At 37.2% G+C, this 25,920-nt stretch overlaps 2 protein-coding genes and 3 pseudogenes across 5 annotated transcripts in view; 3 read left to right on the top strand and 2 right to left on the bottom strand.

Moving 5' to 3' along the window:
* LOC117164964 (membralin) overlaps nucleotides 1-25,920 on the top strand; it is a 161,625-nt gene that overhangs the window by 100,619 nt on the left and 35,086 nt on the right. Inside the window, exon 13 of one of the 4 annotated variants that reach the window (XR_013059634.1) lies at nucleotides 6,076-7,076. The exons of 2 other annotated variants lie outside the window; for them this stretch is intronic. Coding sequence is in view for 1 of the 2 variants with exons in the window: in XM_076623008.1 (XP_076479123.1) it covers nucleotides 6,076-6,135 (60 nt within the window). In the remaining variant the exon portion in view is untranslated. Of the gene's footprint in view, nucleotides 1-6,075; nucleotides 7,077-25,920 lie in introns of those variants that run through there. One more of the 4 variants, XM_076623008.1, reaches the window with a different exon arrangement.
* Nucleotides 8,643-10,792, top strand: LOC117165013 (cytochrome P450 9e2 pseudogene; annotated as a pseudogene).
* LOC117165009 (cytochrome P450 9e2) lies at nucleotides 12,184-14,954 on the top strand. The gene has a single exon (XM_033348459.2). It carries the CDS (start codon nucleotides 12,459-12,461, stop codon nucleotides 14,058-14,060), a length of 1,602 nt encoding a protein of 533 aa, XP_033204350.1. The 5' UTR covers nucleotides 12,184-12,458; the 3' UTR covers nucleotides 14,061-14,954.
* Nucleotides 17,711-22,318, bottom strand: LOC117165011 (cytochrome P450 9e2 pseudogene; annotated as a pseudogene).
* LOC117165012 (cytochrome P450 9e2 pseudogene) lies at nucleotides 22,407-25,237 on the bottom strand (annotated as a pseudogene).

Below are 25,920 nucleotides of genomic sequence, written 5' to 3'. Positions count from 1 at the left end.
TTGTATTATTGCACATTACCTTAATTAATTCTTCGAGTATAAGATTAAACATTTTTTTGCTTTTGGTTTCTTTATCTTTTATTTTATGTGTATGTATGTGAATATTGTGAGCTGCAATGGTCAGTAATTTGTGTGGAAAATGTGGTTCATGCAAGGTAGCGTTCGACTACAGTTAGTAGCATCTCAAGAATATTTAATGCGTATATGATTTTTCTGCGGTTACCCGCGGATGGGACGATCGCGGTGCGCGTATGAAATCTGTATAAACATCGTATAAACATTTATGTATAATACAAGCTCGTGATATCGTTGCGACGTTTAGGAGTGAACGACCAGGCAAACTACGTGTATTCTCAAGCAATAACAGCGCAAATGTGTGTTAATTCCCCAAGAATACGCGTCGCCAACCTGGCCTGAAGTAATCCTTGTTAGACGAACTCTTCTTTCTTCTTTTTTTCTTCTTCTCCTTTTACTTCTTCTTATTCTTCTGAATTATGGCAACTTTTCAACGATCCGTAAACGATTTTTATTAATTACATATACGTTATTACGCATTATTTCTTTAATTATAATAATTTGTACATATAATGTAGAAGAAATTACTTATTTTCTATTTTTATTATTCATTGAAAATTCCTAAGAACAAGAATTCTCGAGTTTAAAGCACTGTTTGATAAAAACAATTAAATTGAAACTTATAAATTTTTCGTTTCTTGTTTGTATTTTGCTGGTAAAGTATCTACTGTAATCTGTAGATTTTAATCAATAAGATACAGATCGTTTACTCTCTTTCTTACATTGGAAAAGAACTGTGAGTTTGAATCGGATTCTTGAAAGCCATAATTGTTCTGTAAGAAAAGATCTTCAGGAAATTAGATCCAATGTTTTACAGCGTTAGTCGTTTGTATCGAGAAGTTTACAAAATGCAACAGGATAATAATCAAAAGTAGACACGGTGAGATTCGATCGAAAGGGCGATAGTCCTCGAGACAGGTTCGTCCTCGATGTTCCTTTTTCACCGAGCGCCTATAAACGCATGCAGACAACGTATAAAACTAATGGAACATTGTTGTACTGGAATAAGGCTTCCGTGAAAGGTTTTGCTCCTGGTGCACGAGTATATGAATATTTCTGCAGTCGCGTGGATGTGGACACGCTACGAATCGCGTGTTCTCTCCGTTCCGTTAGAGCATCCCCAGTGGCCGAATGGACGTGGAAAAACAGTGAAATACGTGTCACGGATATTATAGGTACAGAGGTGAATATTTATTGCCGAACGACATTCGCGATATACCGTTTTTACGAGTTTGAAATCTTTTCGCGCGCGTTCCTTTTTATCGTTTCATCTCGCTGCACGATCGAATCAATATTATCAGTAGAAGTTTACAATTTGGTTTTCTGATACATTTGGTTTTTAAAGCAACTCAAGCGCGACGCAACATAACTCGCATTTGAGTCACGCGAAGAAACAATTTAATCGAGTAAAATTTCCACTAAACAGAGTATCGTCGTAAATTTTCGGAATAGAGAGGGCACAGCAGCGCATTTTCAATCCCCGGCAACTCGTTGGTCTATTTGTCATAGATTCTACGAGCGAAAGTAGCAATCGAGTTTTTCCAACCGATCGGTTTCACCGTCATGATCGTTCTGCGATTACAAAACGCACGGAACGCTTCGCGTTACAGGCGAACGCGCACGATTACAGGACGTGCTGACGGGGACGCAATTTGCCGGTGACGCAAACTGATAATAGAACGTCATACAACCTCCATGAATTCCGTGGAAATCGGCGAAGATAATAGGTCATGTGTATGTGTGTGTTGAGTGTCGGTTGTTCCTGCGCGCGTTCGAGGACCGTGGTATTGGTTTACAGACGATGCGAAGAGGTCGCGGTTGTAATGCTGGAAAAATTAATCGAAACGCGCCTTGGTTAGAAACGCAGGCGTGTGTGTCGCGTGCCCGACTAATTTTCCACCGTGAAAACGAGAGCATCGGCAGCAATAACAAAGTGAAGCATTTATTCGATGACCCTCGATACACTCTGGCTCGCTCCAAAACCGTAATGCCATCGGGGGAAAGGTTGATTCACTTGGTTCGAACAAATGAGAATAATGAAATGAATTTCCCGGGATGTAGGACAGCTTCATAGCGTTTGGTATAAACGGTTCATTCGTAATAGAAGCAACTGGTGCATTCTTCTGCTTTGGATTGCACAAAAACAATCGTGAAAAGAACGTGTTGTTTTGTTTTAGTTAGCGCGTTATTTTGCAGACTCTGCGAATAAAATAAGCAAATCTGGGAAATAGAGGGAAAATAACATGTATGTACATATATGTACTCTATCAATTTTCTAACATCGGCCATATCCAAGATCAATTTTGCAATCTACTTTCTACGATTAATCGGAAGATAATAAAAATCAAGGAGGTAACTTTTTCGATTTAACATCGTTAAAAATTCTATCTTTATGACGAAAGTTACCTTCGTCCTTTCCAATCTCAACCGGATATAGGCAATGACGAGAGGGGAAACGATGGCAAAGCGGAGAAATTCAGATTCGAACTTCGTCATGAACCATATTTCCTAGATCGAAGGTCGGAATCTTTCTACCATTCGGAACGATAGTTCGGCTACAAATTTTTCATTTTACGTTGTACACTATTTTGTTAAATAGCTGAGAATAAAGTAAGCGCGTCTTTATATAGCGCTTTACATGACAGACCATTAAAAAGGCATTAGAAAATCTTCGAAACGAATAATCACTCGATGAATAATCCCCACGAAAGCGTATCTAGGTTGAATTGAAACTTTTGTAGCGCTTCCTTAAAAACTCGTCAAGAAGCAATATACATATTCGATGAGCGACGTAGCAGGAAGTAGGGTTTGGTGTAGGGTTTTCGATGTTTTTTCAGTGCTGTTTTAAAACGGGCAAGATCTATGCATTTAAGAGTCGAGCCGAGTTTCTCGAGTCCCCGAAACCAGAAACATTCGGTTCGAAGAGCACTGTACTGCTGGTTTCCAACGGAGTGATCCTTAAAGGTCCTCGCCCGATTGGATGAAAATAAAAGGTGGACGCAACTGCCAATACACTTAAGTTGGCTCCGCCGTTGTGCTTGCTTCCAGTATCTTTCTAAATGGAGGAGAGAAGGACACAGTATGGTCTTGGGATAGGGATACAATGACAAGGGACAAAGAGAGAGACGGAGAAATAGGGTAGGCAGGAGGAACAGAGAGGCTAACAGAGAAAGAGGGCTGAAAACAATTCCATGATAATAAGATAGGAGCCGGTTCGTGCGATGTAAACCAGTAGCTAAAAGACTCGATTCGCGTAGGGTACAAATGTAGAAGGATAAAATGTGTTCTATGGAACGAGCTATGGAGTTCTTTGAGTCGTCTCTCTCTCTCTCTCTCTTTTTCTCTCCCCCTCCCCCCCTCTCGTTCCTGTTTAGTAGTGCGCCAATGAAATACAAACATGGTTTGATATATCATGATTTTTAAGAATTGTATTATCCTACAATTATTTCTTCAATAAAAAGCTACGTCGCCGGAGGTGATATACGTACGATGCTACGTCTAATCTAATTACATATTACTTTGAATCGCAATTTTGACACCGTATAGTTACCGCACGTTCAAAAAACGGATATGTACCGGCGCGATCATTAAACGCATTAGATGAGATGTATTAAAATCGTGGAAACTTTAAACTTCTTATATTCCAAGTTGGTACAAAAAATGCTTTCTTTTATAAAATTGATATAATAAGATGTCAGTACAAATTCCTCTTTGACGTGCTTTTTATTTCATGTCGACAGGACTTTCAGTCGCACCTTCACTCTAAGTGACCTATCCCAAAGTCCACACGTGTACGGTGGGCAATGGCAGATAGTAAGTCATATGTCTTTTTACTGTTTACTATTCTGCGTACGTATTCCCAGAAAAAGATTTGGGTCACGATACTTTTCATCTATTCGTGCTGTACACGCTCCGCTTTCAAGTCCTCTGTCTCCGAAGCTAATTGAAATATCGACCTGAAACAAAGTGCATTATAAAAGGTACTTTTCTTTCTACTATAATTCGACCGAATACTGGGATGAATTTCTCAATTTTTTAAATGGTTAATAAAAAGAATAGGAAGGACGAGGTTTGTTAATTACTGTAATAATATGATTGAAAACTGAACGTCATTGAACACGTGTGCAGTCTTAAACATATTTTAGAGAATCCGCTTTACCAGATATTTTTTTCGGAACTAAAAGACAAATAACTGGGAGGTATCTGATTCTTCAGGAAGTTGAAAGACTGCCTTTTAGATGGGCAGGAAACGGCGCACTTTGGCGTGGAAGTCGAGACGATATATCTTTACGTCCTGCTTGTAGATTTATTGCGTTCGAGGTACTCGAGGAATTAGGCTGACGCGATCCATAGGTCAGCCCACGAATCAGTTTAGTCTCTGTTTAATCTTCTATTCCTATAAATTTTATTTGCTGCCTCGTTTCGTCTTACAAAGTTCGAAATTTTCAAAATAGATATGTAAAAGGATTTCTAACATCTCACGAGCACAGCACGAGGCAAGTTCGACTTTCTTAAATGATTTTAAACGTCTCACGAAAACTGTGAAAGTTTCGTATATTTTTTTGTGTAAAGTTTAATATTTTACTCGAATATCATTGTAAAATATGTCGTATAATCGAAACGTTTTGTTTCGAAAGAATACTAAACTTTTAACGAAATCCTCCTAGCCAGAATTATCCATCCTAGAACGATATATTTAAAAGAAATCTCGTCTAATATCAAATGATAATCTAAGGTTCATCGTAAATTGTTTAATATTCTTAAAGTGAGGTAGATATGGGAATAGATGAAAAAGAGAATCTAAAATATCGGAAAAATGTTCGAACTCGTGCGAGTCGATTTCGAGGAAAAGTAATTTCGAGTCCCGAGACTGCTGTTTGATAAAGAAAAACGGAACACGCCCGAGGTCGTTCCAATCATTACAAAATACCTGCTAAAGACCGATTCGTATTATATGCTTGAGAAAACAGTGTAATCTTTACCTTTCTCGGAAGGACACGTAGCGAGAGTTGTTCCATCGAGAGCGACGATGTCCAGCGTCAGTGCCGATTCTCATCTTTTACACTTCCTGCAAACGAAATTTCCGTTTACACGTTGTCGTTGTCGCTCCGTGGCAACTATCGTATACGGCTGGCCTGCAATTTATTAACGGGGCCCTTGTGCACGCCGGAAATTTGCGAGACACCCGGTTTCAAAGTGGCACCCGGCGAATCATGCGAAGCAAAGAGAACGAGACCAGAGTTCTCTACTCTCTAGGTCTAGAACTGAGAAAGGGAAAGCCAGAGAAAGAGAGGGGAAGAGAGGATTAGTATCGACAGGACTAAGGTGAAACGTTGGAAGGGCAAGGAAAGGGTGCATAATGGTGATCGTGTTAAGAGGAGGGTTGAAGAGAGAGAGAGAGAGAGAGAGAGAGAGAGAGAGAGAGAGAGAGAGAGATATGAAGCAAACGGACGGACTGACGGACGCCGGATCCCCGACAAATGGATTAAGCGCAAATTGCTAAACTCTGTTTAATTTGGCCAAATGAATTTTGTTCCTCTAGCCCTTTCTCGTTTTCCTTCTCTCTTCTCTCTCTGCCCTCTCCCCCTCCCAGCCCTCTCATTCACTCACTCACTTACCCACGCACCCACTTTCTTTCTTTCTCTCTATCTCTGTTGGTCTCGTTTTCGCCTTTATCAGAAAGCCTGTGTAAGCCTGTCTCAAACTTTCGCTCTGAAAGCTCGTTTTCTTGTGCAAAAGTGGATGCACGTTTGAGTTCTTGGAAAAAAACGTTTTATATCTCTCTGTTTCTTTTCCTTTTTATCGTTTTAAGAGAGGTTAAAATCGGTGCGCGAAACTGAAAGAGTTGTACGAGGAATTCACACTTTAATATTTTATTAAGACAGCCTTCGTATCTAGAAACAGTGCGCGTATTTCCTACAAAAGCACCGGTATTTGCTGAAATTCTACCCGAGACACTAATCTTTTCTTTTATGAGTGGAACATTTTAATTGTCCACAGGTGGGTGCCCGGATGAAGCTTTGGAAAACAAACGATTGCGAAACGAGGGATGCGATTTAGTTTGGTAGTCAGGATCCGGTGGAGCGGTTCGAGGAAATGTCGAAACAGATCAAAAGCGTCTGGTTCGGTTATTACCACACGCATATCTCGTCCATATTGTTAAGGCAACTTCGTAATCGGACTACACGCAATATTCTCCCATATTCAAACGGTTCGTTTGCGCTGTTGGAAATCAGTAGGTGTTCATCTTCGAATACGTGCCAAAATCAAGCCGGTAGAGATTATGCCTCGCGTTTAGAATACGCTGCCGTGGATTCAAAATGGATGCATACAGTATAGCGCAAAAGTTTTCGACCTGCCAGACGGAAATGTTTTGTTTTCGCAAAACGAAAGCTCCGCGTGCTATTAAATTAATTGTACGTTCGATTAATTAATTCTTTGATCAATATTCTAGCAACTGAAAAGATGTCCATTTAGTGCTTATTTTATCCCGTAATTGTGGATTTCGACCGATTTCTTGGGAGAATTTTGAAATATCGATAACCCGAAATAATCATACCTACATCGTGATACGATCTGATGGATAAAAAGAATGTATTTTCGGAACAGTAGTAAGATAAAATTCTTGCGATATTAGAAAATAGGAGAGATTAAGGAATTAAGGTTCAACCACGAGTACAATTTCCAACTTATTTCGCGTATAATAGAATTTACATTAATTTCCATGGCAAGCTCGGAAAGCTAATATAAATTTAGATTTTCACTGGCATTTATTTAAACCGAACGGAACCAGGTTAAATGGAAACATGGTACATCTAACTGAATTATTTGCATGAGACTGCGACGTGTGGACGATGATGACTGATATCACCAATGGATGAAAGGAAGTTCGTGTCAGAAATCGCGAGAAATGTCTGTTCGGGGAGTCTTTTAAATTTTATCAGAGTAAAAGAGTCTAGCATTATGCAAATCGAATAAAAGATTCGTAAGCGAATAACTTAACCAATGCGAATTTCAAATAAATCTGTTAAATAAATAAAAAATTATTTCCCAATAAAACTTTTGTTTTAATATTTATAATGCATGATTAAACGCGTAATACATATCCAGTTGCGTAATATTACGGAAACGGGTTTTTCGAGTTTAACTTTCGAGTAAAATGGACCACTAGGAAAATCAAACTTGTACGTGGTTATTTAACATGAACATCTTTCGAATTGCAATAAGCGTTGCTTTGAGAATTAACTAACAGTGTATTAATCATCAACGTAGGTAGAGAATAATTACTATACTATTCCTTTCGTTTCCTCTGTTCCCTCGCTCTGGATAGTTGTAGAAGTAACTATATACGCCACTTATATAAGAAAACCCACAAAGAGTTCCTAATTATATGCCATCGCAAAGTAGCGGTTTAGAAATTATTCATTCTAGAGATCGTGTGATTTTCATCGAGGTCGAATGACATGTCCTCGTTTTGGATTTCTACTCGAATTAAAATAATAAAATATCACGCGATAAAAATATTTTTATTTAAATTCTTTAAATTATTTAAATTCCGATAGAAATATTTTTATTGACAGTGCGATGGAACGACAAGAACGACAGTGCCTTTATTTTGATCTGATTTTCGTCCAGATTAAGCGGGTAATCTTACTCTCGAGTAATATTTAATTTTACGTCCCTACGTTTGTTTCATTTTTTGATGTAGAATTAAAAATTAAAATGTTCGTAACATGAGAAACCATAATAGTCATAATAATCAATGAAACAAAAAGAAGAAAAGAAAGAATTGAAGATATTGAATAATAGTTATAGTTTCGTTTCTTTCTCATCGTTCTTTAACACTTTGACTATATGTAATTATGACATGCTTTCTGAGAAATTCGCATTGAACCATCATTATTATTAAGTCTTTATCATATGATATTACTTTATTTTATATTTACTTATTTCCTGACAATCCCATACAGTTACAAAAAATCGGGATGTTATCCTTTCCTGACCATTCACTATCACTGGATCATCAGACTCACAGGAACATCGTTAAAGATATTACCATCTAGTCTAAATAAATTAAAGGACATGCCTGAAAAATTGTTTTCGTCATAAAAATTTGAACGATTATCATCAACGCGCTCTAATTTATCAGTATATGTAAACAAAAGTAAATTTTGAGATCAGATGTTATATACGTATGTATGTATGTATGCGCTGTTGCAAGCGACACGACGGATGTTCGGAAATGTATCCAACCGGATCAAACTGTGTTTCGTAAGTATTTAAAGCTGTTTAAGCTATTTAACTATTCCAATAATATTTATTTTCACCTTTACTACCAATATTTTAAGAACGATATGATTATCAAATAATAACACGACAATTATATTAAATATTTATTGTAATTGACTGATGATCGAACCGAATCGTTGGATTCGTAATCACTCAATCGATCGTTTGATCGATGAATCATATATCCTCTACCATTTACGTAACTTAAAAGCACTTTTAAACTTACAGATTTCCATACGTTTGAATGCCGTTGTACTTGAAAAATTGACTCAATTTCTTCGTAATACTGTCGATTCTTCTCGTGATTCTGGGAATATACTATTTTTTGAGGCCACGGAACCTTTTCGAGGCATATGATCTACCACACAAGAGCTCTACTAGGTAGCACATGGGAGTAGATATTAACGCGAAAGTCATTTGCAAACGTGGTTCAGGAAATTTATAACCCGATACCAGACGCGAAATACGTGGGACTCTACAACAGAATGACACCGGTCTTGATGATTCCCGACGAAGAGTTGATCAAATCCATTACCATAAAAAATTTCGACTATTTTCAACAACAAACAAGAACAAATAGACAGCTTCTTCAGCAGTAATCTGCTGCTACTCCGTGACGATAGGTGGAGAAACGTCAGGTCGTATTCACTCCAGCCTTCAGCTCCAGTAAGATGAGATCCATGTTCCAATTGATGTCCGAGACCGCTGTAAACATGGTAAAATATTTGTCAACCCTTCCGGCGAATGAGAACATGGTAGAGATGAAGGACATCTTCACCAGGTATGCCAACGACGTGTTCGCGACGTGTGCTTTTGGTATCGTGATCGATTCATTGGCCGATCGAAAAAATAAATTTTATACTTTAGGCAGAGAGACTTTAGATATTCACAGCGTAACGATTCTCAAACTTATCGTGATAAAAATATTCCCAGGATTAGCCAGAAGATTTTGTATAACGTTATTAAGCAGAAAAGTGACGGATTTCTTCAAACAAGTGGTACCTGACAGTATCAAAGTCAGAGAAGAGAAAGTCAGACCAGATTTTATTTAGCTGATGATGAAGACCAAAGGTAAATTAGACTCGGGAAAGGATCTCACCGTTGATGATATCACTGCCCAAGCATTTATCTTCTTTTTTGGAGACTACATTCGGACTATTATACTTTGTTGCTCATGAAGTGGCTGTGAATCCCGAGGTTCAGGAAAGACTGCATGCTGAAATCGATTGCGTTTTAGCCGATTCCAGCAGGGAGTTCACTTTCGAAATATTCAACAATCGTTTAGGGTATCTCGACGCTGTGATCATCGAGACACTGAGAATGTATCCAATTATACCTATCACCGATCGAGAATGCTCGAAATCATTCGAACCACCTCCAGTTCTGCCAGGAGTGAAACCATACGTAATGAACGAAGGTTCTCATCTGTGGTTGCCGATCTACGCGATCCAACGTGATTCAAAATATTTTGAGAAGCCGAATACCTTCGATACAGATCGATTTTTGGATAAGAAGAGTAATCTCGTTAACAGCGGAGCGTATTTACCATTTGGCATGGGTCCGAGAAATTGTATCGCCAAGACGTTCGCGTTAATGAAGGCCAAAGTCGCATTGTTCCATATTTTTGCCCGTTGCTGGCTCGAAGTTTGTTCCGAGACGACGATGCCTATGAAATTGAAGACGAGAGGAGTGTTTCTTACGGCGAAAAATGGATTTTGGTTACGGATAGTTCCGATAAACATTTAATTAATTGAAGAAACGTTTAATTAATCCGTCGAATTGAATTTTATTAAAATCTTATAAGGTGGTAAAATTGATAAAATCTGGCAGTATGAACTGGTTGAAGGAAGATTGTGAATGAAGAAGTTATATGAGATTAGTGAATTATTTTGAATTAAGAAGAATCAGTATGAATCGATCAGTGGAATGATAAAATGAACAAATATATCAGAGTAAAGGTATACAAATAATACGTAATATTTAGATCTCAAGTTAGCAGCACGAATTAATAAAGAGAAATTTGCTGGGAGAAATTTTAAACGAGTTTAATTGCCAGAGAAGAAGGAAAGCTTGCTTGTGAATACTCGAAGAGAAATGGTTGTTCTGAATAAGAAGACTAATCGTATTGTACCTTTAGAATTGATTTGCTTCGCGTATCTTTTTGAGTTCGAGTGGTCTCTTTGATGTGAATTTGAAGCGTATATTTTATTACGAATTTTTATCAGACAAGCAACAATATTACTAAATATTTATCTGTATACACGAGTAAAATCCATTAGTATACATAAAGTGAATAACGTGTAGGTTTAGACAATCAATAAGATTGACGTAATTTACAAAAGCTTGAATACAGAAATCTTGAAAGTATTTACAGCCCCGGTGAAAAATCTAACAATATATAAAACTTATTAGCAATGAAAATGGTTAACTGGTTCGATAGCAGTATACTTATATATACCTAATATATGTATATCTATACTTAAGTGATAGAAATGTTCGTGTAAGCCTAAACGATCTCAAAGGTATGTATATCGTATAAAATTGCAACATATCACATACATAATTAAAAGACCGATAAAGTGAAACAATACAATTTTTGTTGTTGTTGCGAAAAATTTTAACATAATGGATTTTACGATCCATTCTTACGGGACCATAGAAGAATGTACATACTTTTATGCGTGTATGTAAAACTTGCAGTTAATTGGATAATTAGTTTTCACAACAACCAATATCATAAATATAGTTTTGGGATACAGGCTTCTAAAATTGCACTCACGTGACTTTGTACATCTTTAACTTCGTTAATATTTCAAATTTCCGTATGAAATTTTCCGCGCATATTCCGAACCGAATATCTCGCTTTTCGAAAATATAAAAAAAAATTTCAATTTTTCAATAACATTTAGGAAACTTGTACAAAGAAATACGTGTTTGATTTGGCAAGATATTAATTTCGCCAAATATGAAATGATTCGAATTTATATTAGGATATTATATTAGACAAAAAAGAAACGACAATTGTGCAGATTTCTTTATACTTTGAAGTTTTACGTTTATCATATTTCGCCGTATATCGAAGAGTACCCTTACTTGCTTTCATTTTTGTACAGTATAATACGTACGAAATTTTGGCAAAAAAATATATTAAATATACTTTTGGACATTGTTTCGGTTTCTATATTATAGCGTCAAGTTTCATACTTTCGTCGTTTAATTATTCTCACTGAATCCCTGCATTAACTACGTTATTTCATATTCACAAAATTTATGCGATTTTATATTACGTTAAATCATAATTCTTTGGGAAAGAAAATCTAGAAAAGTTTCAAATACAGCATAGGAAATTCAAATATTATCCGAAAATAATAACCATTTTTTCTTCGATCATCTTAATTTACATTATTGTCTAATAGCATCGCATAATTGTGATTAAGAAAATTTTTCTAGTCGAGCAATTTTCAAAGGAACAGTGGCATAAAAATAAAGACGATTATGACTCATTTTTATGCAGTCTAATAAGTAAAAAAGCGATAATAACGCGAAACAATGTATAAACATACAAATGCACGAAGGACATCTATATTTGATAAGATATATTTACCTATTAGACAGATAAAAACTAAAATAATAAAGCATAGTTGACGACTAAATCACTAGTAATTTCTACAATATCAACGCTAAACGGTAGTTAGAAATCAGAGATATCCAGAGAATACACAGTCGAGAAATACACAGAAATTCGATAAGACTTATTATCTCACATACATAATACAAATGTTTGCACGCTCTAGCATAAATAGCCCAATGGCTATAAACAGTTACATCAACCCGTCATAGCCAGTCAGTACGCACGCAGCGCTCTAGCATGAGCATCATTCAATCGCGTCTCCGGTCACTCTCTCACATGAGAGTATCCATATACGTTGACAGCTTCTAAGCTTTTTTTTACCATCGAATCGAACATACACTTTTCTCGTGATTACCGATCGAAAGTCGAATCTCTTTAAAGAAAAGCAATGATCTAGTTTTCTGGTAGGTGGTTGTGTGGTGTTATACCAGTGAATACCCAGTAGAAGCGTTGAATAATAACGATGGAAATAAACTGGTGGCCAATAATCGCGGCAGTGGTCGCCGTAATCGCGGTAGCTTATTACAGATTCACTCGGACCTACGATTTCTTTGAGAAACGCGGGATTCCTTACTACAGTTACGTCCCGATATTGGGAAGCATTTGGGAGGCCATATTTCAACGAATCTCGTTCGCCGAGACGGTTGAAAAAATATACCAGGCGTTTCCCGATTCGAAGTACATCGGTTTTTTCGACTTCTCCTCACCCATAGTTATGATTCGAGATCTCGAACTGCTCAAGTCGATCACCGTGAAGAACTTCGATCATTTTCCAGATCACAGATCCTTTGATAGCGTAGATAGAGATCCCCTGTTTGGTAAGAATTTATTTGCCCTTCGTGGCGATAGATGGAAGGAAGTACGAAACACGTTGAGTCCAGCCTTCACGTCGAGCAAGATGAAGGCGATGTTCGTACTAATGCGCGAATGCGCTAAGGAATACGGCGATTACTTTGCTTCTTTGCCTGCCGACCAGACTACTTTGGAGTTAAAAGATTCGTTCACCAAATATACCAACGACGTAATCGCCACTTGTGCCTTTGGCATTAACGTGAACTCGATAAAGGACCCGAAGAACAATTTTTACGTGTACGGTAGAGAGGCTACTCATTTTGGGAGATCGCAATCCATCAAGTTTTTCATTGTAAGAAGCTTGCCCTGGGTAGCTCGAGCGTTAAATATCAGGATAATTAGGAAGCAGGTCGCGGATTTTTTCCAAGACTTGGTGGCTATTACGATAAAGACCAGAGACGAGAAAGGTATCGTTCGTCCGGATATGCTTCAGCTGATGATGGAAACGAGAGGGAAATTAGGCCCAGGAAAGGACTTGACCATCGAAGACATGACTGCCCAGGCGTTCGTCTTCTTCTTCGGTGGATTCGAAAGCACCTCTACTCTGATGTGCTTCGCTGCTTACGAGGTTGGAATTAATGAGGAAGTTCAGAAGAGATTGCAAGACGAGATCGATCAGGTTTTGGAGGATTGTAAGGGCGAAGCCACGTACGAGGCTATCAACGACATGAAGTATCTGGACGCTGTCATTCTCGAGAGTCTTAGGATGTACCCGACCATCGTGGCTGTCGATAGACTTTGCGTAAAACCGTTCGAATTACCGCCACATTTGCCAGGAAAAAAACCCTACATCGTTCAAAAAAATGAATGCATATGGATACCGATTTATGGAATTCAGCGCGATCCACAGAATTATCCAGAGCCAAACAAATTCAATCCTGATAGATTCTACAGCGATGCGAAACAGATGGTCAACTCCAGTTCGCTCTTTACCTTTGGATTGGGACCTAGAATGTGTATTGGTAACAGATTCGCGATATTGGAGGCGAAAGTTTTGTTGTTCTATATTTTTGCCAAGTGTAACCTCTTACCATGCGCCAAGACTTCTATACCGCTGAAATTGAACAAGAAAGGATTTGCTATGACGTCAGAGAATGGATTTTGGTTTAACATTCAACCGAGAAACATAAAGAAAGGCGAGGTCGAGAAAATTACGGTTCCAGGAAAAACGATGTTTATCGAGAAGATTCCTGATAGACATCCAGACAATTAAGTTATATGCGATGTTTGTAATATCAATCTTCCGATCTTTCGTTTGAAAATATCTACGTATATTTTTTCGATATATTCAATGCAATAAGATCGACGGTAAACCAGAAATCAGAACCGAAGGTTTCGAGTTGAACACGTCACTTCAAACGTTTATATTTAGTTATTCGCATCGTCACTTGATTTCGAAGTATTAAGAATCGAGATGCTTGTTTTGCGAAAGAAAGTGAAAAACACATATACTTGGGGTATTCAAAGTGTATAGAGAAATAAAAAGCTTTCATATAATATTTTCATTGTAACGCATAAAATATACGAATTGTATAAAGTTTCGGGTCAACGATTTCTCTTTGGTTCGAACAGTGAAACACTCTTAGATATCTATATTCAAAATCAACAAGTTGAAAATGATTCTATTTAACAACGAAGAACGTAGTGACTTTTGCGGAGATGAAGTACATCTTGTTTTATTTAACTGTGTTAAAACACCGTTAAATTTTCATAACTTTAAGCGATTTTAGTATTTTGTCCAATGATTTTCTATTGATATGATCTTTATGATTAATATGATTTTGTAGAATTTATAGAAAATAATCGTTACTAATATTCTACAAGCGTACTCTTATCCAGTTGGTTTGCCAAATGCTTGACGGATGATCTAATACATCAGATCTAATGATCTAATAACTCGATCAATGTTTTATAGCTTTTTTTTTCCTTCATACGTGTTTACGAGATTTTCTCTGTATACTAACATTTATATACTTTTTATTATTTACATAAATGTATCTGTTATAATATAATATGATTAAACAAAATTAATATTTGGAATAAGAATAGTTTGGGTTTAAATAGAGAAACAAACTAAATAAATACAAGTTTGTATTGGGAAATAGAATTTATAATCCTAATCTATAATCGATTCTTATTATAATAAGATTACATTATTGTTTTTAAGATAATACCATACTGTCCATACCATACTTCGTCCTAGTTTCACAAATTTCAAGTTTCAGGTACCGTAAACTAAATAATTAACGATAGCATCCTCCGTCTGGGGCTCCAAAGTCCTTTCTGATAGAGAAAAGATTCAATATACGATTGCCTTTCCTGAACATTAAACGATGCGAACAAAACGATATCTTCGTTCAAAGATGTTAAAGTTTTCGATCAGCTTTGTGTTTATACCTAAGGTACATTTCAATCCTTTTGATCGATTTTCTTTATTTATCGTATTATTTTTACGAGTCAATTTCCGTTAAGCACCGATGTATCTCAGTTTTGAAGGTTCTTTACTCCTTTCTTCAACCTTCCCGCGTGATCGTAAATAAGGGGAAAAAGCCAAAGAGATAGAGAATTTTTTGGGTATCCCACAAAATTCTTCCGCCACCATTTAACCTGTTCGTATTTCAGTGAAACGAATCGGAGAAGAAATGAAAAGGAGGATCGAATCGTGGCGCGTGTTCTTGGTCATATAATGGATACGTGTTACGCGTCCATCTCAATTATCCTGGCCGGATGCGTCAGCATCGTCTCTGCATGTCCAGCACGTAACATGGAGTCGAGATACATATAACAGTCGTATGTGTAATATATTCTACTACGTGATCGGCTAGTGGCAAAGACGCCATACGACCTTGTGAATGTTGCTTTAATGAGCGAGTTCCCGCGTATATATAAGCTGCTACATCACGAGATGGTCGCTCGTCACAATATCACGCGGATATCGCACCAACCTAATTGCGACCTACTTCTTCATTCTCGTGGTTCAAGAAATTGTGATAATATGCTGCGAACTCTCATGGATTTGATATTCGATTTTCTGGGAATCGCGAACTTTGTCTTTAGACAGGGTTCCGATCGGTAGCTGGGACGATTAAATACATATGATCATTTCTTTTTATAACTTTTTGAAATACACCAGAGGAAAAGCAATGAATTTCATTAAATTTATTAAATGATTGGGTCATTCTAAACGTTTTGTCCTCCGAAGATAATCTTAGGTCTATTATGTTATAGTTTCTAGATGTGGAAGTTTGTGGTTGCTGCTCGATTTTCTCAGTCTTATTCCACTCGTTCAATTTGGAATGATTACAAGGTTCAAGACTAAACGTTGGAACGATCGTACACTGTAATTTGTCACAATTTCAAACCGGGGATTTCAATTCTAAACGACCGTCGATGTCCATTTGAAGCGATTGTGGATCTTCAATTGAAATTACTTTGAATTTCATTTGGGAACAATCATTCTATTTATAAATATTCTGAGGTGTAAGTGCTGTCCCTGATAATTGTAGCTGCTGACTGTAGATATGTCGCTGACGGGGTACTGCTGTTTTTCTTCCATTTTTGATGCGTAGAAAAAAAATCGGACTCCGGTTGCCGGGATTTGGAACTCGGGTCCCGAACGTTCGTAACTTAAGGCGCTAACCACTGCGCTGCCGTCGTCGGCAGTAGTTAGTGTCGAGTGGTGGTATTTGCTGTCGAGTGCCGCCACAATTCAAAAGAGGACTCATTGTGAATATACGCAATGAATTAATTGACCTGTCAATAATAAGTACGCGGTTATGCCCGCATCAAATCGTATCACTATAAAAAAGAAAATAACAAATAACTTATATGTCCTCTTTGACACCATACGAATATTTTTAGAAAATTCGCGAGTAGCTTACAAGGAACTTAAATATCTCTAGATTAGATTGCGAAAAGTATTTTGTATGAAACTATATACTTGTACCTAGTTGTAACTTTTAAACGGATAAAGTTATCAGTGACATTTTTTCTTCGAAGATAATTAACGAAGCAACGACGTGGCAATCCTTAATTGAACTAACGATAACGACTATTGAAAAGATACGAAACGAAACTTAGATACGGAAATCTCTTCGACGAAGAGCATATTGACGAAAGATAAATATTTTGTTAAGAGTTATTTTCTCGCACGGCTAATGTTAATAATGTACGATATCCTTAAATAACGTTATAATAAATATATTACCTCCAATCATTTTATTATGACCTTCAACGGTATAATACTACAGTAACAACAATGTCGTAATAAAATCTCTGTTTCTTACGAATGACCACACGATGAGAACCACGCACATTTACCATGAAATTTCTTCGGAAATCAATCTAAACCAACACTCGACTAGCAACATTAACAACAGCCAAACGAAGTTAGCAATAACAACTAGATACATAGTTAACAATAGCAACGGAGTTGGCCGAGATAGGAAACAACGCAACGAATATTTTCATAAACGATCAACAAGTTATATTCGACGAAGCGGGAAAGCAATTTGGTCCAGTGCAGATTATCGTGCAACTTCTTCGGAAGGTTGGTCGTTGTTAAAGGACCCGTTTCCGATCCAACGACCCTTAGGTGCCTTAGGAAATATCTAGCAGGTTGACTCGATAAAACTACCCTCTCCCCTCTAATGTAATTCACTTTAGCTACGGTGAGTGCGTGGAAGGGATGAAAAGGAAAAGTCCAAGACCGAAGGTTAGCGATGTAACCAACACCATCAAGACCGGCTTTTGGCCAGAATTAATGAACTGAAGATCGTAAGGGTGGATTCAAGCAGTGTATTGTCTTGTCGTGTTAGTGGAAAAAGGCGCGAAACGATGGCTAAAAGGGAAAACGAATCTTAGTTTTCTTGCTCTTCTTCTACCTTTCTTCCCTCTTCGTCTTCGCGGTGTTATATATCCTACGATAAAACTATGGCAAATACATTACAATTATAATGAATTGGACCAATTATCGAAACGTGAAATACTGTTGACACTTTTATTAATGTATAACATATACTTTTATCGCTTTGAAGACTATTGTTTATGGTAAAAATTATAACTCATATTCATACATATAATTTACAGATAAACGATGTATAATTACGCAATAAATTTGTGCTTCTGTTAAATCTCACATGCGGAATAAAAATTAACATTACCTTCCAAACTATCCGAAACAATATTTACTTGATTACAATATTTTCCTTCCGCAAGTGTCAAACATTCTATTTATCCGTTTACTCGTCATGATTAGTCACTCTTTTTACTTAATCCACGATATTTTTCTTTCATTAATTGCAATTAAAGAACTTTTCTCATGTAATAGTTAGTATACATATGTTACATGTATATCCACGCATCCTTGAATTTATTTCATTCTGTATTTATGCCAAACGAATTTTCCGAACTTAATGTTTCAATTACGTCATAAACTTGCTAAAAAACAGTTTTTTTTTGTCAAACTCTAACGAAACAATTATATTCAGCAAATTGTTCATTACACAATGTTAATCTTTCGAAGCACGAGCGAATAATCAATCAGATCACGAATTATATAAGAAACTTTTTATTTTGCTTATATCACATTAAGTAAAATAAATAGCAATCTTTAGTTAGTATTAGTATTAACATTCGAAAGACGGACGCTGCGCAGCTGGATTCGCAATAAATTTTTTTTACTCCAAAATGTCTTTCCTGCTCTTTTTATCGAGATCGTGCGAGAGTTTTCTTATCGCTAATGGAGAAGAAGGGGCCAGGCTCATATTACAAAACATCTTCAGTATGCTCCAAACAAAATTGAGCCAACGTATAGATCACGTGGATTACGACTGATTCGGTGTGACGTCCGCCGACATAGAGTTAACCGAAAAAACACTACTCCTTACGCAAAGAAGATTATAACCGCATTAAAGATCACTCATTCGCAAATTCAATTTCTACAATTTCCATTGCTCAGATGCTTTGTCGTTCCATTAGTTTGAGATATGCAGTAAAAATTTTCTCTGGGCTCAACATTCAGCCAAAATCCATTCTTAGCATAGGCAGTTATCACACCTTCCTCATATTGCAACGGAAGCAACATCTTCGATCCAATCTTGACGTTACACTTGGCGAGAATGTGACACAGCAATACCTTTATCTCTGTTAACGCGAACCGATTGCCGATGCAGATTCTGGGACCGAGACCAAACGGCATAAACGCACCCGAATTTATGATCTTCTTTCCATTCTCGAGGAATCTATCCGGATCGAATTTCTGCGGATTTTCATAGTGCTTGGGATCGTGGTGAATCGCATCAACAGGTATCCAGATGTTCATTCCTGCTTTTACGGTGAAAGGTTTTTCACCAGGTAAGGCTGGTGGCAGCTCGAAATCTTTCACGCATAGTCTATCCAAGAATACGGTAATTGGTTGCAATCTCATCGCTTCGTTGATCATGGCATCCAAGTACTTCATCTTCTGTATGGCATCGTAAGTCAATTGTCCGTTATTATTTTCCAACGTTTCGTCGATTTCCTCCTGTAGTCTTTTCAAAATCTCTGGATTTTCGGCTAGAAGGTAGAACAGAAAGCTCGTCTGCGTTGCAACGGAATCAGTTCCGCCAAAGAATAAGCTAAAAGCGTGATTAACCATGTTTTCCGTGCTCATACCTTTTCCTGGACCCTTCTTGTCGTTTACATCTATGAATAGTTGTAGAATATCTGATCGATAAGTGCCATTCTGTTTCCTTTCTTCGATCGTGTTGATCACTTGTTCGGTAAAAAATTTCGCTATATGTTTGTCCAGAAATCTGAGCTGAAGGAGCTTCGCCAGCCAGGGTAGGTTCCTTTGCGCCAACATTGCCATATCTTTTTTGAAACTAGTGAACGTGGTCGATTTGCCGTACGTGTAAAATACGTTCTTCGGATTTTTTATGGTGTCAACAGATACACCGTAGACGCAGGTGGCGATTACGTCGTTGGTATATTTAGTCAGCAGATCCCTCATCTCCATTTCACGCTCATTCTCCGCTAGATTCGACAAATAGTTCGCGTATCTGGTAGCACACTCGGACATAAGATTGAACATATCCTTTATCTTATTGGAAGTAAACGCGAGTGACAATATACTCCTTTGTTCCTTCCATTGCTCGCCTTTCATAGAAAACAGCATACCGGCAAATATAGGGTCCATGTCCTTGAAGACAAAGTTACGATGATCGGTAAAGTGATCGAAATTCTTCATGTTGACGGACTTGATTAAGTCGAGATCGCGGAGCACTATGATAGGCGTGAGGGACTCGTATATGCCAACATATTTCGCTTCAGGATGAAGTTCATAAGCTTCCAGAATGGTGTCTTGCAAGGTGGACCGTTTTGCGAAGAAGGATCCCATATTTCCAAACAATGGTATCGGTGGAATGTGCAGGATTCCATGTTTCTTGAATATATTATGATTCTTCGTGGCACAGTAGTAGATAGCGATGAGTATCGCTATTAAAAACAGACCAAGGGACAGATACTCCATTCGAATATACCACAACCACTATCAGAATTTTACTTCCGACACGATGTTTGCTGTGTCGGCCTTTCCGAATAACTAAAGGTCGATCAATTTATCGCGTAGCTATATACATAAATAAGTAAGAGGACACGTCTATATTCTGATACGCAAGAATGTCTCAAGCGTAGTAAACTCCCTAATCTTTAACGTTACGTAAGCAAAAACGAAAAAGATGAAATCTGTATTTCGTAAAAATCGCCATGATTTATTTAGTGAAGGTAGGAAATGCGTAAAGTATCTTTTAAACGTTTGTCCGCTTACTTAAACGTTGATAATTGCACAATGCATTACGGAATATCCCATACGCTGCAGTCGCAAATCTTTTTCGGAGCCTTCTAGCTTATGACGCTACGCAGTACTGGAGAAGGCTTAATTTACGGTACCCTAGAGTATTTTTGCTTCCTCTTTCTAGCAGGCTGAGGAAAACCACGAAAACCACGTGATCAAGCGCTCCTTGCAGCTATCTTTGATTCACACTCATTTTTGTTTTATTGTATCAGCCGGATCGATTGACGAATTAACTAACCTATCTGATTGTCTTTAGATTAAGTGTCAAACGACAGTGAATGGCTTATAACAAATAATTACATCGTAATGTGTAAAAATAACAATATTTAATCTAGCTGTAAATTTTCGTACGGATGTCTCGACTAATTAAAAAGTTCCTAAATTAAATGATTTTAAAGTTACGACTGGAGTAAAATCATTGTTCACGGTGACATCATCTTATGGACAATGCGTGGACATAAATTCCTATGTGAATAATTGGGGTACGTTAAGGTATAATGGAGGTATTGAATAGTGGAATAGAAAAATTCAAATATTTTGTAATAGATTTGAGATATTCGGTATATTTAGAACACTTAGACACACGTAAACGAATAATTTATTGAAAAGAGGCGTTTGTCCTATCAACGAGATCGAATAATCTAACCAATAAGATGTTTTGATGTATATGTGTATGTATTGAAATATGTACCGTTTTGACCGAACGATGAGGATCTCTTCGTATGGAATTGACAATGTTTCCAAAAAAATCGCAGATACGAATATAGTGGTTCAAAGCAGCAGAGATAAAAGTCAAGAATTTTTTTTGGTATTTTAAGCAAGTTTGGACTCGATGATCTATGAACTCGTTCATCTATCTCTTGATGTTTGATGAACTCCTGCCCGGCGCGGCATTCGCCGTGTGATTTTTGCATTGGACTTTGATGCGCGTTTCGACACTAGTTTGCCAGGCGCAACTCTCTGAAACAAGGTTAAGTACATGCGAACGCTGATACGCTGGTATGGTTTAGATCGCTGGTGTTTCTGTGCCATGCGTAATAGTGTACACAATTACTCGACATTACTAGACCGTACAATATCATAAAACATATTTGCTATGCCGTCCTTTATCCGTCGTTAACTCGCGAGATTATTTATAAAATTCCTAAAAAGAATTCACGAACGAGAATTCCTTAGGTAAGATTAAATCAATTGTTAATCGTTAATCAAGAATTTCGATCGAATCGGAAATTTATTATGGAAGTAACTACTGTTGATAAATTATTCCATTGAGCATATTATACATTGCATTGTGATTTGCCGAGAATCTGATTTTCTGTCAGACAACAAATCAATATACAGGATGATTTATCTAATTCGGTCATCTCAATTTAAAACCACATACGAACGAAATAAGTCAGAACGATATTAATGTTACATTACGATGGGACTGTAACAGGAATGTTATCACGATACTAAATTGTGCATGCTCCGTACAATTTATACATACGTAACTATATTGCTTCGTTTGAGGAAAGAAAGTAGTATTGTTGATATTTGTATCAATGGAACAAACTTACAGTACCATAACGCAGGCTTTAGATGTCACATGCGGAATTTATCGCCGATGGAAAACAGATACGAGAAACAGATCGTTTGCTAATTTTTCAAAGTTGAATATATTCCTAATAAGAGTTCAAAGTAGGAATACTTCAGTTTTGGGGATAGGGTTGAATAACACACCGATTCTTTGCAAAAATAAAACCGTTTAATAATTTTCAGTAATATTTTAAAGTAATAGAACTGTTTAATAATAATAAACTGAATAATAATAACAGTAACAAATTTTAATTAACGGAGAGAAACCTTTTTTTATAATAATGTAGCAAAATATTAGAAGCATAGCGAGATAAACAATCAAATTCTTACGCACAAAATTTTACGCAATGCAAGAGTACAACATGACAATCAATATACAATATCTAATATCAGTGTCGCACAAAGATAGAAGATATTGCATTATTTCACAAACGGATTTTTCTTACACTTTGATGGCGAATCATAAAGGAAGTCGAGTTGGTCGATGTATTTATTAATTCTGTAGATTCTGTTGATGATATCGTTACCGAATGTCGATTGGCGATTAGGCGTATGAAATAATATCGAATGCTGAAGACATAGGAGGGAATGTTAAAGTTAATACGTATTGTAAGATCAGGACAGTTAATTCTGTTGTTCCAAATATTGCGTAATAATGATAATTCGTTAACAGTCCTACGCTGCTCTACTTACAATATATTCAATTGAGACAATAATCGCTGAATTATCATGATCGTTATATGGCATCAGGTCGCCCCTCTTATACGCAAGGAACCTGAGAAAATGATGTTGGATATTTTCCGGAAGTTAACAGGATTTCTCAGTGCTTGGCGTCCATATTGCCGGCGCGTATTCGAGATGAGATAGCACCCGAGTAACGTACGATACTACAAGTGTAATTACGTGTAACAAGTGTAATTTAATACGTTCTTGCGTTTTACAGTATGAGATTATCTCGAGTAATTGATTTTTCAAACTCTGACATGTGAACTATATTTCGCAAGCTGTACATTACATGGTATTAATTGTTTAATGATGCGAACGTATGATAAACGTATCATTTTAAAGGTTTAAAATTTTCTACAAATCATTTGTACAAATTCCATTGGCACCTCCGTTGACCTGGGCAAAGCGATAAGAACGTTTCCTTGGCTCAATGATCAACCAAAATCCATTTTTCGCACCGGCGTTTATCACACCTTTTTCGAATTCTAACGGAGTTGTCGTTTTCGGTCCGATCTTGACATTGCACTTGGCAAGAAGGTGACATAGCAATACCTTCATCTTTGTGAGTGCAAACCGGTTTCCGATGCACATTCTGGGCCCAAAGCCAAATGGCATATACGTGTCCGAGTTTATAATCCTTCCATTTTTTAAAAATCTGTCTGGATCGAAATTCAGAGAATTTTCGTAGTACTTAGGATCGTGATGAATCGCTTTCACAGGAATCCAAACGTTCATTCCTTTCTTGATCGTGAAAGGTTTGTCGCCGGGTAACGCAGGTGGCAGTTCAAAATCTTTAGCACATAGCCTGTCAATGAATATAGCTACCGGATGCAGTCGCAACGATTCATTCATCACGGCATCTAGATACTTCATCTCGCTTAGAATAGCGTAGGTTAATTGGCCGTTGTTGTTTTCCAATGCTTCATCGATTTCTTGTTGTAATCTTTTTTGAACATCTGGATTCTCGGCCAACAGGTGCGTCACTAAGCTGATTTGCGTGGAAACGGCCTCAAATCCGCCGAAGAAGAAGCTAAAAGCGTGAGAGGCCATGCTTTCCACGCTCATACCTTTTCCTGGCTCCTTTTTTTTGTTAGTCTCTAGCAATAGCTGTATGACGTCCGATCTATAAGCGCCAGTCTCTTCTCTAGCTTTGACTGTCTCTGTTACGATATCAGAGAAAAATTTCTCGACGTAGCTTTCCACGTATTTAAATTGCAAGAGTTTCGCTAGCCAAGGAGCGTTTTTGTGCATCAACGTTGTTAGAGATTTTTTGAAAGTTACTAAGGTTGTACCTATTTTACCGTACACGTAAAACACGTTATTTGGATCTTTTATTGTGTCCACGGAGACACCGTACACGCAGGTGGCGATCACGTCGTTTGTATATTTACTCAGAAGGCTCTTCATCTCCACTTCACGCTCGTTCTTCGGCAGTTTCGTTAAATGGTCCACGAATTTGACCGCGCAATCGGACATCAGTTTGTACATGCCTTTTATCTTGCTAGAAGTAAACGTGGGAGACAACATATTTCTATGCTCCTTCCACTGGTCACCTGTCAGACAAAATAACATTCCCCCTAACAAAGGGTCCACTTCCTTGTACGCGAACGGTCGATGATCTGGGAAGTGTTCAATATTCTTAATGGTGACAGCTTTAACCAGTTCCGGATCGCGGAGCATTAGAACAGGCGTCAGAAATTCGTAGAAGCCAACATATTTCGCTTCAGGATGTAATTGATAAATTTTGAGAATAAAATCGTGCATGGTGCACTGTCTTCTAAGGAAGGGTCCCATATTTCCAAACAGTGGCATTGGTGGAATATGCAGAATTCCATGCTTCTTGAATAAATTATGATTTCTTGTGGTAAAGTAGTAAATAACGACGAGTACTGCTGCCACTATGGACAAAGCGATCGGTAGATACTCCATGGTAAAGTAGTCGGTGTAGGCCAGAGTTTAGCGATGACACGATGTGCGCTGTGTTCTCTTACCAAGAAGACTAAGAGTCGGCCTATGAGCACAGTTCTTATATAGGAGAACTCGTTTCTGCATATCAGTATGCAGGAGCGTCTCCATGGTGTCGAACTCCTTTGCGTTTGACGTTCCATCGCGTTCCACTCACATTTATGCGCAGATTTATCAGTTGTTGGTGATAATAAGTTTAACATATTCGACATAGATTGCAATTACTGATTACATAATTGGAAAAAAGATGGATCGATGGAATTTAGGCCGTGAAATTTTAATTAAACATACCCGGAGCATAGCTTTCAAGGAAAAGAAATCGGTCGTTCTGAAATTTTTAATAACCAATCTTCGATATAATATTCGTTAATAAGTACTTACGATCGTCTTCTATTCAGCTGACAATATATTTATTTCGTAGTTGTAGAGTTAATTTGTTATTCTTATTAAAATACTTTTCCCACTGAAGTTCCCAAACATTCAAGTATACAAATAAGAATAAAAGTTTGCGGACAGAGGATTATATGCATAAGAAAAAGATTATTATTAATTTTTATTGATTGTGTGACGTTTTACGCAGTACTTTAATGCGCAGAATAAAAATTATCGCGGACGGAAGACGGAAACGCGAAGTGATCATTAGTTAATTTTTGTAAATTAAACATATTCTTGATAAAAATTCAAATTGCTAATACTTCAATTTTGGTGAAGGAATATTTGTGCCTTTACGGAATATTAAATAAATCATTGATTTTTTGCAAAAATACAAAATATGTAGCGAAATATTTTTGTTTAAAATTAGATTCCGTTTTCCTATTTACTTATCACTATCAATTGTTCATTCTATCCAGATTAGTTGTGTGCATCGGACACATGGATAAAAGGACCATTCCTTATGTAAAAGCAAATTGAAAATGTAGCATTTCTTATTTGAGGTTTAATTTTTGAAAAAATGCATTTTGTAGTCTTT

Source organism: Bombus vancouverensis, chromosome 12 (genome assembly GCF_051014615.1).
Source record: "Bombus vancouverensis nearcticus chromosome 12, iyBomVanc1_principal, whole genome shotgun sequence".
In the NCBI taxonomy this organism is placed as follows: Eukaryota; Metazoa; Arthropoda; class Insecta; order Hymenoptera; family Apidae; genus Bombus; species Bombus vancouverensis.
Note: the sequence above shows the minus strand (reverse complement) of the source record. Positions and strands in the feature narration are given on the sequence as shown.

Excerpts from the sequence above, each read along its gene's own strand:
- LOC117165009 (XM_033348459.2), top strand. The coding sequence starts at position 12,459 with ATGGAAATAAACTGGTGGCCAATAATCGCGGCAGTGGTCGCCGTAATC.